Source organism: Arachis duranensis, chromosome 9 (genome assembly GCF_000817695.3).
Source record: "Arachis duranensis cultivar V14167 chromosome 9, aradu.V14167.gnm2.J7QH, whole genome shotgun sequence".
Classification (NCBI taxonomy): Eukaryota; Viridiplantae; Streptophyta; class Magnoliopsida; order Fabales; family Fabaceae; genus Arachis; species Arachis duranensis.
The window spans coordinates 107,688,451-107,703,851 of record NC_029780.3 but is presented as its reverse complement, the minus strand read 5'-3'; the positions used below and the strand labels follow the sequence as shown (position 1 = coordinate 107,703,851).

Here is a 15,401-nt window from a genome sequence, read left to right as displayed (position 1 = left end):
TTGATGGAGTACAGTTACTTTCATTATGTAATAATAATAAGCACAGATTTGTGGTGGCAACAAATCAAATTAAGTGCATATATACTCAGTGTACTATATTGGAATTTTGTGTTCTTATTTATTCGTGGGAAGTGTAATGATTGATACTCGTTATTAATTTGAATGTGATTATTAATTTGTTTGGTTGTTCTAAATATTATTCAATGCTAGACTCACATAAAAAGTAAGAAGAGTACAAAGTATAATCATTAGTGGCGGATGATTTTCAACCAAAACTATCAAATTCTCATGAAATAAAATCGGTCGCTAATTAAATTGGTCACTAAATAGTGACCAAATTTTTCCATTGCTGATAACGACTCGACCTTTTTAGTGGTTAAATTAGTCGTTGATCTTAATTTTTTAATTACCTGTTTCTTTTATTAAATTTTATATCTATTTCTTAAACCTTGATTTTTATATATAATTATAGATGAGTTTGGAAAACTTCAAATTAATATGATGATCAAACATTATTAAAATAGTAATTAAAAATTATTAAATTGATTTATGCTTCAAAATTATTTAATTAATAATTTCTATATTACTTGCAGATTTTGGTCATTGGACTTTAAGCAATGAAAAGCCCAAAATATTGACAAAACAATCAGTATTTGGTACAAAAATGTTTTAATAATTATGGCTGAATTATTCATATGTTAATTGGGCCAAGAAATCAATATGAAGTTCAATTAATCCTTGCTACAAGACCAACAAGACTTAGTCCAAAAAATTGAAAAAAAAAAGGAAAGAATAGTGCATGCTTTCCACGAATATCCTACCCCCTCTTTGATGGAATTCAAATTTGATTAAATGGATTTAATGCATGCATTAGTAATAGAAAAAAGAAAATGCAATTGATTTGATTGCATTACTTGATTCCACATGTTACAAGACATGGGGGAAGGGAAGTGATAATGAGCTCATTTTAATTTCTTTTTTTTACTTTCATTGAAAGTTTTTCACTTTTTTCTCTCTTCTCTTTCTAGTTTTGGTCACTTCACTAACAGTGAAGAAGCTTAAAGATGCAAGCTATCAGAGGTAGAAGAGAAGCTATGTGCAAGCAAGAGGCTAAGGTGATGATGGCCCTTGCAAAAAGAAGATCAACAGTATGGTGTGGCTAAGATCCTTGTCACAAAAGGTAAGATGTGGTGAGAAAGTCTCAAGATCTCCATACCTAGAAATGGAAGCAATCCATTTCGGTCAGAGAAGAAGATCCCAGTGGTATGGCTCGTTTCTACTTTTTGATCATCCATCACAGAAGGTAGCTACTGTAGCTACGTGGAGGAAGAGGCAGAAGTGGAGCAGATGGAGCTATCAAGAATCAAGCGTTCATCAAGAGTCAAAAATCCTTCTTGAGGACTAAGTCAAGATGGAAAGCTCAGATTGATGAAGCTTGAAGAGATGGGATGAAGAAGAGGTAATTGCATGTTAGTTTTTGCATTCGGTTCCTCTCTCCTCTCTCTGGCCGAACCGAATTTGATGATTGAAGAAGAAGAAGTTGGCTCAGTTCAACCGTTTCAACCTTGGAGGCTTCCCCTTCTATAATAAGGGTGAACAGTCAAGGCTTGAAACAAGGAGAGTAAGCACAGAGTTCTCATAGCTACCCAAGCTAACAGAAGTTCTTCAACTTCAATGTTTTCTATTTTGTATTTTCTTTAAATTTTGTCTGTCTTGAGTCTCATGGAAAAAAAAGGCAAACAGTGTGAGGTTTGTAAGAAAAAGCCAGTGAGCGAAAAAAGACAAAGTGTACAAAATTAAAGGAAAAGCCATAGATGTCCTAAAGGTCCTTTGTACATCTGTGTTGTATATCATAATTTTGTGGGAATCCCCTTGCAAATTGGGTTAGCACTTAGCAGTTGAAAGCTTGGTAGGTGACTAAGTGAAGTTTAGGATTGGGGATAGATTCTGAAGTTGTCCCGGATAGGAAGGGTAGTTCCTAGGGAGAATTAGTATTTGTAATCTGTATGATTATAGTGAAATTCCATCATTGTTGTGACGGAGACTGAATGTAGGCTGCATTGCACTTAGCAGCTGAACCAGGATACTTCTTGGTGTGATTCTCTCTTTCTCTTCTACTCCATTTCTGATTTTGTTGCATAGAAGACAAAATTGCAAAATATATCTTGACTGGTTACAAGACAAAAAGAAAATGTCTCTTGACTAATTATGAGACAAAAAAAAGAAAAATCTCCTGAAGTTATTTTAAAGAGTAAAAAGTAACACTCAACAAAAAGGGGCTAAGATTCAACCCTCCTTTCTCTTAGCAACTAATTACCATCAATTATAATTCAACAAAATATAAAAATAATTAAACAGAGATATCATGAAGCTGCACATATACATATACATGATTGTAATGGTTTTGTGTGTGGGGGTTTAATTGCAATTGCTATAACAATTACATATACATGATTGTAATTGTTAAAAGAAGATGTACATATACATCATCGTAAGTGCAATTATCGAGTCCATTATCACTAATACAGTAATAATTATTAAAAAAATTTAAAAATTATCAAAATCTATTATTTTTTACATCAATTAGTTATTAATATTTAAAAATATAAAATAAAATATTTTGTTGAAGTAATAAAATAAAAAATTAAATTAATAACTAAAAATGATAGCAAAAAACTAAATTATGATGACACTCTCACAATTCTCAACTATTATTACCAAAGATTACAGACCTTACATACAAAAACACATTGCAAGTGAATTATCGAGTGAGCCAGTGCTTATTAGCATTCCTATTAAAGATGCTTGGCCCGAAGGTCGACACTGTGATCTCCACAAAAAGAGGAAACTGCAACCAAATGAAGGAAGCAATTGGAACACAAGCAAGAAAACTTAAAGGTATAACAATCCATGCTTTCCCGTGAAGCATAACAAAGAGCGCCGCAGAAAATGCTACCAACATGGATGCCATGGAGATAAATAAAGTCAGAAGGCCTGTGATAAGCTTCAAAGGTAATGCCTTGAGAAAATCATCTTCAGCATAACGGGAAGTGAGAATGCCTAAGAACATGATTATCGAAGTTGAAGAAGAAAAGAGCGATATTGCATCAGATAATACAAACACCACAAATGCCTTTTTCTTTGAGAAAATAGGGTAACCTGTGGTCTGGTCATTACCACCTGGAACCGTAAATGCGGCAGCAAAAACCACCGTGGCTACAAGAGCTGCTACAAGACTAAAATAAGTGGCTGTTCCTTTCATCCATTTCTCACCTTGTTTCCCCAAATCCTTGTGTTCTTCCGTGAACAATTGTCGAGCAGTTTTTTTGTCATTGTTTAAAGATTCCTTCCTTGAAGCTGGTGTGATACTCTCCACTTCCTTGAACCACTGTAATTCCCTTTGCATTTGTAAAGCGGCACCAGAGATATCATGAAGCTGTGCGCTCGGAGCTAACACTCCTGCCATGTGAAGCAGAGTGTTGCCATTCCTGTCCGTCATTTCAGCAAGTGCATTTTTCCAAACCATACCGTGAATAAGATCAAAAACACTGGCTTGGCGATATTCAACACCCACAAATATAGCATTTCTCGGATTTTCACCTGCCCAGAAAACGTGTGGGTGTTTCTTTATCACTTCCTTGATAAACTCTGGGATCCCCATTTTGGCGGCTTGAATTAGTGCCAGACGTGCTCGACTTTTTTCAAGCTCTTCTTTTCTTAATTCGGATAGTTGTTCACATGCAATCTGTAGAAGCTCACGAGACTGCTTGTAGGTCACGTTTGATTCATCAACTTTGTATATATTTCGTCTTCCTATCGTTAAGAATGAAGAGAGAAGCCAGTTCGCCACCCAACAAAAAATTAATGAGTTTGAAAAGGTTAATTAATCAATCAATATATATGGTAATATACTCACTTCTCAAGATCCATCTTTCCCAGCATGTGAGTTGACGCCCACTAGGGAATGCAGAAGGTACACTTGCCAAAGCTTCCAAAAATGTTGACCCGCTATCCCCTGCTGTTACTGCTAACTTTGGGTAATTACGCAGTAACTTTAGAGCCTCATCTGATTAAAAATTATGCTTGGATTGAGGTATATGAATTGTTAATAGAAATCCTGTAAGCAGAAAATTTCATGTATCTATACAGTGATTACCTAATAATATCTGAGAGGAAAAACACATGCTGAGAACATTAACCCCATTGATTCCCTTTTCAGGTGCTAATTCTTCCGCTGGAATTTCGCGAAAAAGGTAGGCAGCAGTTTCCTTGTTACCAACGCTAAGAGCACGTGTGAGAGGAATCCAATGATCGTTTGAAGGAATTGTAAGCAATTCCCTGTTGCGTTGGACAAGGCATTGTGCCACTCTGACGTCTCTACCGTAAGTAGCTTCATGAAGAGCCGTGAAGCCATGATTGTCTGTCAGTTTAACATCCTCCGTTGACATTAACGGCAACAACCTCTCCAGGATGTGGTGGTGCCCGAATAGAGCTGCCACGTGAAGAGGTCTCTTCCCCTCGTGCGAAATTTTTGCCTTCACTGCTTCCGCCGGTTGCGGATGGTTCTGAATAAATTTCAGAGTTGCATCCCAATTACCAGTGCGCAATGCCGCATATAATGGTGCATACCGTGGATCGTAGTCCTCCACCACTTCCTATTGGAATACAAAATATACATTAAAAATGAGTTAAACAATACAGGTATTTATATACAAGTACATAGTGATGGATTATGCTCATTGATTTTAGTGTGCACATAAGCAATTTTGTATATGGCTTCTTACCAACTAATCAACATACAGGAATTTTCCTTTATTCTGAATTTTTATGTTTAGCCTAGTTCTTCTTTCTTTGCCTATGTTTAGACTGAAATGAAATGCCCTTTCTTCGACAGAGTTTTCAGTTCTTCAATTAATTCTCTTCTCAGCATGTGCTTCTAAGGCACAAACAAGCTCATGCTCAATAGCAGCGACTATAAATTATTCAAATTTAGCGGATAAAAAATTACAGATTGTATCTGATCCCCAAATAATTTCATCTTCTTTAGTTTATAATTTCACATATTTTAGCAGAGAAATCTTCAACAGAATCAGCACTAAACAATTTTGGCTAATTCTCTCTTGCCTTTTTTGTTGGTACTAAACTAAACTTTTAAAGCAAATGTGAAATACTCAAAATTTATTATCTTTTGTACCTTTTAAATCAAAAGTTGTTGTTTTTTAACGGGGAAGGGGCATTACTGTAAATTAACTTTGAACCTGCAACTGCAAGTCTCTACCTTCTCCTTCCTCTTGGCTCACTCACATCTGACTTAATTTGGTGTTAAGAATATATTTGTATTGTTGTGGTATTTCTTTCAGATATAGGCACTTAACAGGAGATGTATACTTTGTATGGTTGATCCTATGATATGAGTGCTAAACAAGGAGTATTCTATTTATACATATGGTTAGTCCTGAATGTTTGCTTGATTCCGTTATGATTTATACAGCAAATTATATTTCTGTTATGCTTTTATAAAAAATCTATTTCTGCAATATGAAAATGTTGTTCTTGAATAATTGGTTGAATATTCAAATCCTGTATGATTTCATTTTATACAACAAGAAAGGAATAGCACACTGCAAATTTTCCTATAGACTTTTGGACTTCCAGCATGTGCTGTTCCTAACATAGATCATTATCGTATGTCCCAAATTGCATAATAAGGCCATGTATATAGCTTCGAGCTTGTTATCTAATTTCGATCTTTATTCAGGTAATAATGGTGAAGCATGCAATCCAAATGATATCTATTCCCTCAACCCAAGGCTAAAGCATATTTCTCTCACCGGCTCCTGGATATTATTATACCCACTGGCCATTTAGATGCGCATTCTTCCCTGCAGCTACACGCATGAATATGCACCATTCAAGATATATTGATCCATGCACGGTTGATTTTGTTTCTCTACAATTTATACTTTTCTGACCTTATTTTTATACTATTGTTATGTAGGATACTCTGTTGATTATTTAACTTTAATCATATTGAAGTTAAATGATTTTTTTTTAATTTAAATAAGACATTTTAAACCTTAACGATTAAAATAGGATTATGTTCAAACGTAAGAGACCAATTTAATATGCAGTATATATTTTATTTCAATAACTATTAATGTGCATTATTAATTTATTACACACTGGATTTTTTTCTCTAAGAGGTTTATAGGATCGAGTATCGATATCAAAGCTCGTGTCTTTGGTGCTGGAAAAAGAATATGTCCCAGCATGATCCTCGTTATTAGCTAGGAATTTAGGATGCACTTAATGTTGGGTTCACTCATAGACTCCTTCGATTGGAAGCTTGAAGACATACCTATCAAACTCGTTTAATCTGGTCAGTCTACTCGAAAACTCAATCTTTTAGTTATCAACTCGGTTTGAATCATTTTTTTTTTGGTGACTAGGGTTGAATCATTATTTTTTTTTTGGGTGACTAGTTAATAATTAACCTAATTAAATTTGGTTAAATTTAATAAAAATTCGTTAAACACAAATAAATCAATCCAGTTAAATATAATAAAATCTGATCAAATTAAATAAAATTATTATTTGTTATACATAATGTTTTTTACAAATATATTATATAAATAAAATAAATTATATTTATAATTTAAAAAATATTTTTTATTAATATAATTTGTTTTTTATTTTTGTGATTATAATTTTTATTTTTTATACATTTTAAAAGTATAATAAATATAAATTAATTGATGAATCATTACAATTTAAAAATAATAGTTAATTTAATATAAAATAAAATAAAAAATATATTTATTTAAAAATGAGAAAAAAATAAATTTTATATAATTTTTTAATTATGATCAAATTAACGAATTCAACCTATGACTCAATAGTTAAATTAATATTTCAGCCCAATAATCTAATAGTTCGATAGATTTAATTACCGATTCAATCAATACAACTAGAGGACATACATGGAAAAAAAGTTTGGGATTACCTTAGAAAAGGCTCAATCCCTTCGAATAGTTCTTGTGCTAATCTAAGTGAGGTACTACGTAGTATCTGCATGGCATTATAAAATTTAATTTAGAGTCTATTTATCATTTTTTTAGTAGAGAAATATTTTTTTTTGAAAACAGGATCTCAACACAATACAATGGAGCAACAGAACTAACAAACACAACAGCACAAAGAAGCTTAGAAATAGTGACACAACAGCACAAAGAAGAGTCTCCATGTCATCTCAGGCATAGCCATCAACAACCAAAGGGATCTACACATTTCCATTCGTTGGAACTTATCACCGTCATGTTGAATATTTCTTCCACACCTTTGCTTACATTCTGGAATATTCTTCTATTTTTTCCAACCAGATGTTCCAGACGATCGCGTAGAAGCATCTCAATCGTTGCTCTCGATCCTCCTTCCTCCTTGATTCCTATGTCCAACATAAGAAATGTTCTCTCATCGATCCTAGAAAAGACCACTGTCGGCATAACATTGATATCCAAGCATTCCAAACCTGCCAGGCAAATTCACATCCTAGAAACAGGTGGTGTATATGCTCCACCTCATTATTACAGAAAACACAGATATTATCTTCCTGTCTGATAATTCTAAACCTGCTAAGCCTATCTTTTGTACTCACTCTATCTATCAGGACAAACAAAGTAAAAAGTTCCACTCTAGGTGGCACTCAACCTTTCCAGATAGTCTTAGTGAAGCTGTAACTGGTAACCTCCTTTGGGATCATTTCTTCCTGTCAAACCTGCACAAATGAGTTAGTTGAAAAAGTACATTTTCTATCAAATTTTCACACAACTCTATCCTCTCTATTTTGTATTAGTGTCACAGGTCTCAACACCTCGTGTAATTGACTCAGAAGTTCCAACTCCTATTGAAAGAGCTCTCTTCTCCATTGGAAATTCCAAATCTACTCTAACCCGTCTCAAAACCCACAATCTCCTATAATAGATCCACATTGGGTTGAAACCGAGAAAAGTCTGGGGAACTGATCCTTCAATGATCCACAGTGTAACCATACATCCTCCCAAAAGTGAGTACGCCGTCCATCACCAATCTCCATAGACAAACCTGTAACCATCTTTTTCCTTAAATGTTGATTTGTTATTTGTAACTAGCATATATCTTTCCAGGGGCCTCCTCTAGTAGGTAATACTTGAGTTGACAGTAGCTCATTAAGATTTAGATTGTTATATGAGCAGACGACTTTCTTCCACAATGGACAGTCTTTCTTGGTAAACCGCCACCACCACTTAAATAACATAACCGTGTTGCGGATCATAGCATCTCCAAATTCCAACCCTCCCAGTTTCTTAGGGGCCTGCACCACTTTCCATTTAACTAATGCCATCCCATTACTTTCATCCTCCTTCCTCCAAAGGAACCCTCTCCCTAGGGAGATTAATTTTTCAACAACTACTTTGGGCATCTTGAATAAACTCATATAATACATTGGTAGCCTATTTAAAACTGATTTGATCAGCACCAACTTCTCGGCCTTATTTAGTACTTTTGCTTTTCATAGGTTGAGCTTTTCCTCCACTTTGTCTATGATGGGCTTCCAAGTTTTCACCAGCCTCGGATTTGCTCCTAAAGGGATTCCCAAGTATTTGACTGGAAGGGAACCTCCCTTGCAACCCAACAAATGGCACATACTTTGGATCCACTGCTGGTCACAGTTTACTGGAATCAAGCTCGACTTGTCAAACTTAATGCTCAGCCCTGACATCAGCTCAAATCACCTCAAGAGTCGCTTGTAGTTCTTGATAGTCTCCTCTTCTGGTGGGCTAAACAGAATTGTATCATCCGCAAACTGGAGATGCGATAACTCGATACTATCTCTCCCAACTAACAATGGTGATATAAGGCCATTCCTGACCGCCTCTCCAATCATCCAATGTAGCACATCTACAACTAGTACAAACAGGAACGGAGAAAGTGGGTCACCTTGTCTCAAGCCTCTTTCCATTTTGAACGGCTTGGATGGCGAACCATTTATCAGGAGTGACATAGAAGCTATTGTCACACACTCCATAACCCACAATCTCCATCTAAGCCCAAATCCCATCTTCTGCAGTACTAAGTCCACAAAGCTCCACTTGACTCTATCATATGCTTTTTGGAAGTCTAACTTGATTATTATGGCCTCCTCCTTCCTCCGCTTAAGCTAGTCTACAATTTCACATGCAATGAGTGCCCCATCATGTATTTTACTACCTTTCACAAATGTACTATGAGTCTCTCCTACTAGCTCTGGCATTACTTGTCTCATCCTCCTCACCAATACTTTAGAAATAACATTGTACACACACCCAACCATACTAATAGGTCACAGGTCTTTAATCTCCCTTTCCCCAACAAACTTTGGAGCCAGTGCTACCCAAGCGCTATTGGATTCCGTCGATAACCTTAAAGTCTGAAAGAACCCGATCACAACTACCGTGATTTCTGGCCCTATCTCGTCCCAACACCTCTTAATGAAATTCATGTTGTACCCGTCACAGCCTGGTGCCTTAGAGGACTCACAGTCTCACACAACATCTCTTATCTCCTCAGCCGTTATAGAAATCAATAATAGCAATTTTATCCTTGCCTGATTCCTGACATGTCTGCCATTGATTAGCAATGTATCAATCCTATTATTCCTCCTTCTTGCTGAAGCTATGTTGTGAAAGTATCTTGTATTTTTGTCCATTTCCTTTGCTTGTCACGATCGGGACATCTGCTTCAAATGAATCTCTTTTCTCACATACTATCTCTTACAGCAAGTGACTAGTGCCTTTCGTCTAGCCTCCATAGTTTCATCATACACTCCATTGCTCACCAAATCATCAATCTTCTTAATTTCTTCCTCAAAGGTCGTAATCTTCATGTCCATATCACTAAAATTGGCCTTATGCCACCTTCCTAACAGAATCGACAATGCCTTCAATTTATCTGTGAACTGAATCTCCTCCAAACCTCTCCACTCCTCCTTCACCATTCTAAGGAAACCTTCATGTGTAAACCAGGAATCTAAGCTTCTGAAAGGCCTTGGACCTCCCCCTCAGTTTTTTGTCTTCTACTATAATAGGGCAATGATCTGACAACCCCCTTGGTCTAGCTCGTGCCCGAGTCTCCGGAAACTCCCCCAACCACTCTAAGCTAACCAAAGCTCTATCAATGCGACTACAAGAACGTCTCCTAAACCATGTGAACATACGATCAGTGAGCGACAAATCCACTAACTCCATATCATGTATCCAAGCTTTAAATTCTTCTGCAGACCGAGGTAAGACCCCAGCACCTTGTCGTTTCTCCACATGTACTATTTCATTGAAATCTCTCATATTACAACTAGTAGAGAAATGTTAAAAGATTTAGATTTTTTTGTTATCAGTCAACTATTAATATTTAAAATTATAAGATAAAATATATTATTAAATTACTAGACTAAAAGAATTATATTAAAAATATTGAATTAATGGCCAAATAATGACAAAAACAATAAATATTAATGACGCTTAACATTTTTCTTTTTGATATATATGTTACCACTTAAAAAAACTATTGTAAAATAATTAATAGAGTTTTAACAGAAAATAAAATACAAAAGAGTAACTAAATAAGTAAATCTCCACCAATTTAAAACTTTTTACCTTACCGTTGTCATCGTCAATTCGTCATCATTTTATTTTTAAATAATGATTAGCATACACTTTTAAACCATTATTTCAAAAAGAAAAGTGTTAAAGAGACGAACACTTCTAATGAAAAAAATGAAGATTTAACTAGTATTAATTTAAAAGTAAGGCAAAAAAAAAGTGTTGATCACTTAGAATTCTCTTTTCAAAATCTACATAGTTGGAACAGTTTGATTTTGTGTGTGGGAGTTCAATTCTAACTGTTATAACTGGTAATTTTTGATTGTCATACTTTTAGGACATTTGATTGTTGTGGTGTTTTGTCGATTTTTAGCAAATCAAAAGTGGTTCGATTCTAATGGTCTAGGAGCGAAACCTACTCCTCTTTTGCAGGTATCAGTTTTTCTATAAGTATATCAAAGGTCCTCGAATTAGATGAGCATTAAAAAGGAAAAATGGTTTAAAGGGTGTAAAATAAGACTTTTGGAAGATAAACTGACTGAAAGCGAAAAGGTTTGCAATGAATTTAAATAAAGCGATAAAAATGCCTTGGATTGAATCAAATGACTTTTGACATAAAGATTAACTAAAATGTAAATCTCACAATGAAATTTAAAGATGTTTTAAAGATAAATTGAACAGAAAAAGTAAAGTTTGCTGAAGTTGTAAATTAAAAAGATAAAGACATGGAAGGAACCCTACAAAATTCGAACTCGAACGCAGACTCAGAAATTCACTGGGATATGAGTGAGCTTGACTATATTTCTAAAGAAAAGTTTCAACCTTGCTTTCTTAATTGACCATTAATGACATGATGCCCCCTTGTGTGTGAAAATTTGGGTAACTGTTCCCGCTCTTTTGCCCAAACGTGTGATAGTTTCTAAAAATCCCTTTAACTCAAAAAAACCTTCGATCTTCCTCATTCGAGTAGCTATTCAATTTACCATGTCCATCGAATCCGTGCCAAATAGTTTTTCACTTGATGCCTTCACGTGCATCCCTTTTGATCTCTACTTTCATTTCGAAACTTTATTAACATCTCAAATCAGCTCAGCCTTCGAATATAATTATTTTTTTACTAACAAATTGCTCCCTAGGATTAACGTGTTTGTTTTCGAAGTTACTCCTCGGAAAATGAAACACTTAATCCTAATTCAGTCTTTAACTATGGTTTAATGGGAATTACCTTAATTGGCCATAACTGCCATTTACTTTCTCCATCAATTTTGACTCGTTTGACACGTCTCCCACGATTCACAGTCTCTCTCTTCACCACTTCGCATTCTTCACGAAGTTACCTCTTTTCTTTGAATCTTCTCTGTGACAACGGTTAGGAAGCAAACCCTATTTAAATTAAACTCCCCACCATTTTCTTTTTCCTTTCTTGAATCTTCGTTCCCTGAAACCTTGCATTCTGTTCTATTCCGCAACTGCCATTTTTATCTTTCACTTTCCTCCTTGTTCATCAATGACTTCCTCATCTTCTCAAGCTACTACTCAAGATAAGGATAAAGGTCTAGCAACCCAACAACTGGCTCCTCCGTCTTTGCACATCTTGAACCAAATCAATGATGAAATCATTGGAGACCCTCAACTTCAAATTGACGACCTCGGAATTCTTATCCCCTTCACCATAAGTGACGAAACTCACTATTTCATTGGTCCTATTGACACCTTAGAAAGGGCAAACAAGTGGCTTCATTTCTTCCCAAATGCCCAATGGGAAGATTTACTGATTAGTCAAGACCTCGACATCTCTTTCTTCACCCACCCTAAAACACCCTTTAGAAACAACCCTAAAGTCACCCCATGAGGAACGGATTTTATGGCTTGGCAAAAACGTCTCATACTGGAGAAAAATGCTGTTTGGGGTGCTCTTGGAATTCAAGATCTCCTTCGGCTCTCTCATTTTACCCCCTCGACACATCCTTGGATGATTGGAGTTGTGACTCATTTCTGGAACAGAACCACCAACAACTTTCACCTTCCCTGTGGGATGATTGGCATATCACTCCTTGATGTAGCTACCATCACAGGTCTTCCAATAAGCTCCCCTAAATTTACCTCTGATATGATTCCTGAGTGACAATACAAAATAGGTTCTATGACTTTTTACAGTGAATTTATTGCCCACCATATGGGTGCAGACAATGAACCTATAACGGATTATGAACATGTGGCATTTTTTATTTTATTGGCTAAGCGGCATAGTCTTTTGCTCTCGAAGTGTCCAAATACAGAAGCTTTTTTATTCCCTTGCTGCCCTTTTGCATGAGGGAAAAAAACTTCAATTTGGTGAAACTGCTTCTATGGCACATTTTCGAAGAACTTGGCCAGTTTGTCAATTGCCTTCGAAAGAACTTTCTAATCAGCACAGGTGGTTCTCTTTGGCTTCTCCAACTCTAGTTGAACGCTGTTTTTGAAAAATTCATGATAAAACCTGGAGATGGTGCATCTGACAAGCAACACATTGAGGGTTTTCGATTGGCTACTTTCAAGCCACACTTCCCAACGGCTCAATCGGATAAAGATCGATTTTGGGCTGTTTTCTCTCTTTTCCATTCCTGTAAAAACTTCAATAATGATGACCTCAATTTCACTCCTTTTTTACGCCGCAATTGTGGTCCTGCCTGACTTGAACGACTCCTCTTTCCCAATGATAATTAAGAGGATGATATTGCTAAAAGGATTTGGGAAAACTTATTGGCTGTCCAAGTGATCCCAATAGGGCTGCCACAATACAAAAAGGAACATTTCAAGGCCACTCTTTATGCTCCTTATTATGTAGCCAGACAACTAGATTTTTCTCAGGCTATTCCAACTCCACTCCCCAAAAACAACAAGCCTCTTTGCCATGTCACTCTAGCTTCGAAGGAAGCACTCGACGCCTATCTCTCTTCGAACCAACAACAAAAAATGGGCTACAACCATCTCGTTTATGAACATAGTTCATTTATTACCAAATCTTGCTTTGATTGGTGTACTACATACTACTTTAAGTATAGTCGCACCTTTGAGGAAATTAAGAATTCTACCACTCGAATTGCATATACTGTTGAAGGCTCTCCAAAAAAGTCTTTGAAAAAAAAAAACCAAAACCACTGCATCTTCGAGGCAACCTCAGAAAAAGAGTCAACGGACTCCCACGAGAACTTCCAGAAGGGTATATAGTTCAATTGAATTCTTCGAAATTACATTTGTTTGAACATGTCTTGATCTTAGTTCTTTTCTCAGTTACAGGTATGATCATCAAGCGAAAGCTCTTCTAAAGCTAATGAACCTTCAATTCAAAATCTTCTTGCTGCCTCTCTAGACTCGGATGATGATGATGAAGTTGACCCAGCTTCTCAATTGATTTGAAGAAAAAGACAACTTAATCTAGTAAACCTATTTTGTCCTTTCGAATATATTAAATCTATCGAACTGTGCCCAACGATTTTATGTGCTTATTTTAGTCTGAGACTGCTGCTCAATCAACTTCTTCTTCTCTTGTCCCTGATCAATCCACACAACAAAATCAGCCAAGGCCAGAACAACAAGGATTTCATTCATCAGCCCAAACCATTACATCTGTTGAACCCATTCTAGTGGTTCCTCCAATTTTGACTAAAACACAAGTGGTTGATTTATCAGAGGAACAACATTCACCATCTCAGATTGCAAACATCGAACACTCTCTTTCACCAGTTCAAGCTGGGGCTTCTACTGGATCCCAAGTGGCTCCTGACTTTGACTCTCCTTCTCGAATTCCAGAATTCAATTCCGATTCACCTTTTCGAGTGCCAGAAACCATTGCTCTTGAATCTGATTCACCTACTCGAGTTCCAGAAAATGTCCCTTAACCACAAAAATAGTTCAGTCCACCCAGGGATGCCGAACTTTCAACTCCTCGTGACTTGGGACTACCTTCTGGAACTCTTGTAATGATCTCCCAACCAAATGACAATGATCTAATTGGGTTGGTTAATGCCTTGAACCAACTTGTTCAAGAAGACAAGGTGCCCATTTCCACTCCAACACCTGCAGGTCCTTTAACATCCAGTCCCCCTCTTGAACTAAATGAAAGTGCTCGCAACCAATTGATCACTCTTCTTAGATTCCTATCACATTCTCCCCTTGAATGGACTAATCTATCAGGCTTGCAACCAATTCTCTCTGAGATTCTAAGTTCTTCTCTTGAGCTTCAAGTTCTAGCTCAGCATTCTGCCATAGTCAAGAAATTCATAAAGATCGCCAATGACTATGTTGCTGCACAGAATAAGTTACAAGAGATTAAGGAGAAAGCGATCACAATCAACTCCGAAACAGAGGAATATAATGCAGCTCTTCAACTAATGAAAGATTCTTGCGAAGAATTTAGTCTAAGAATCTCTCAAGCCTTTACTGCTCGAGCCTATTATGTCAAAAAGGAAGAAGAACTCGAAGCAGAATTAACTCGGATCAACCAAAGGCTTGCCATGGTTCGAGAGAGAAAAGCTATTATAGATCTACCTCTGGCCACTGCTCAACGCAAGCAACATCAACTTTTCAAGGAGATATATACCATTGAAGCCAAACAAGAGGAGTGCGCGAGGCAATTCAAAAAAATTCAACATGAAGAGTATGAGCAGACTGAAAAACTCTCAGCCCTAGACAGGGAGAAAATTCAAATGTATTCTGACTTGGCCAAGCTCCTAGCACCTTTTATTTCTCCGCCTTAGGATATCAATATTTGTAATGACATCCTTTTTATCTCCAAACTTATGCATT

The 15,401-nt window shown here is 36.3% G+C and overlaps 1 protein-coding gene across 1 annotated transcript; it reads right to left on the bottom strand.

Moving 5' to 3' along the window:
• Window positions 1-2,681: 2,681 nt before the first annotated feature.
• Window positions 2,682-5,038, bottom strand: LOC107466823 (protein ACCELERATED CELL DEATH 6-like). The gene is made up of 4 exons (XM_052254371.1): window positions 5,009-5,038; window positions 4,157-4,655; window positions 3,917-4,066; window positions 2,682-3,813 (listed from the first exon to the last, which is right to left on the bottom strand). The coding sequence occupies exons 1-4, from the start codon at window positions 5,036-5,038 to the stop codon at window positions 2,762-2,764; spliced, it is 1,731 nt and encodes a 576-aa protein (XP_052110331.1). The 3' UTR covers window positions 2,682-2,761.
• Between the last annotated feature and the right edge of the window lie 10,363 nt (window positions 5,039-15,401).

Coding starts and splice junctions, on each gene's coding strand:
- LOC107466823 (XM_052254371.1), bottom strand. CDS start 5,038: ATGAAATTATTTGGGGATCAGATACAATCT. Junction 4,067..4,156: donor TTCCTCTCAGATATTATTAG/GTAATCACTGTA, acceptor ATTTTTAATCAG/ATGAGGCTCTAAAGTTACTG. Junction 3,814..3,916: donor GGAAAGATGGATCTTGAGAA/GTGAGTATATTA, acceptor TCTTAACGATAG/GAAGACGAAATATATACAAA.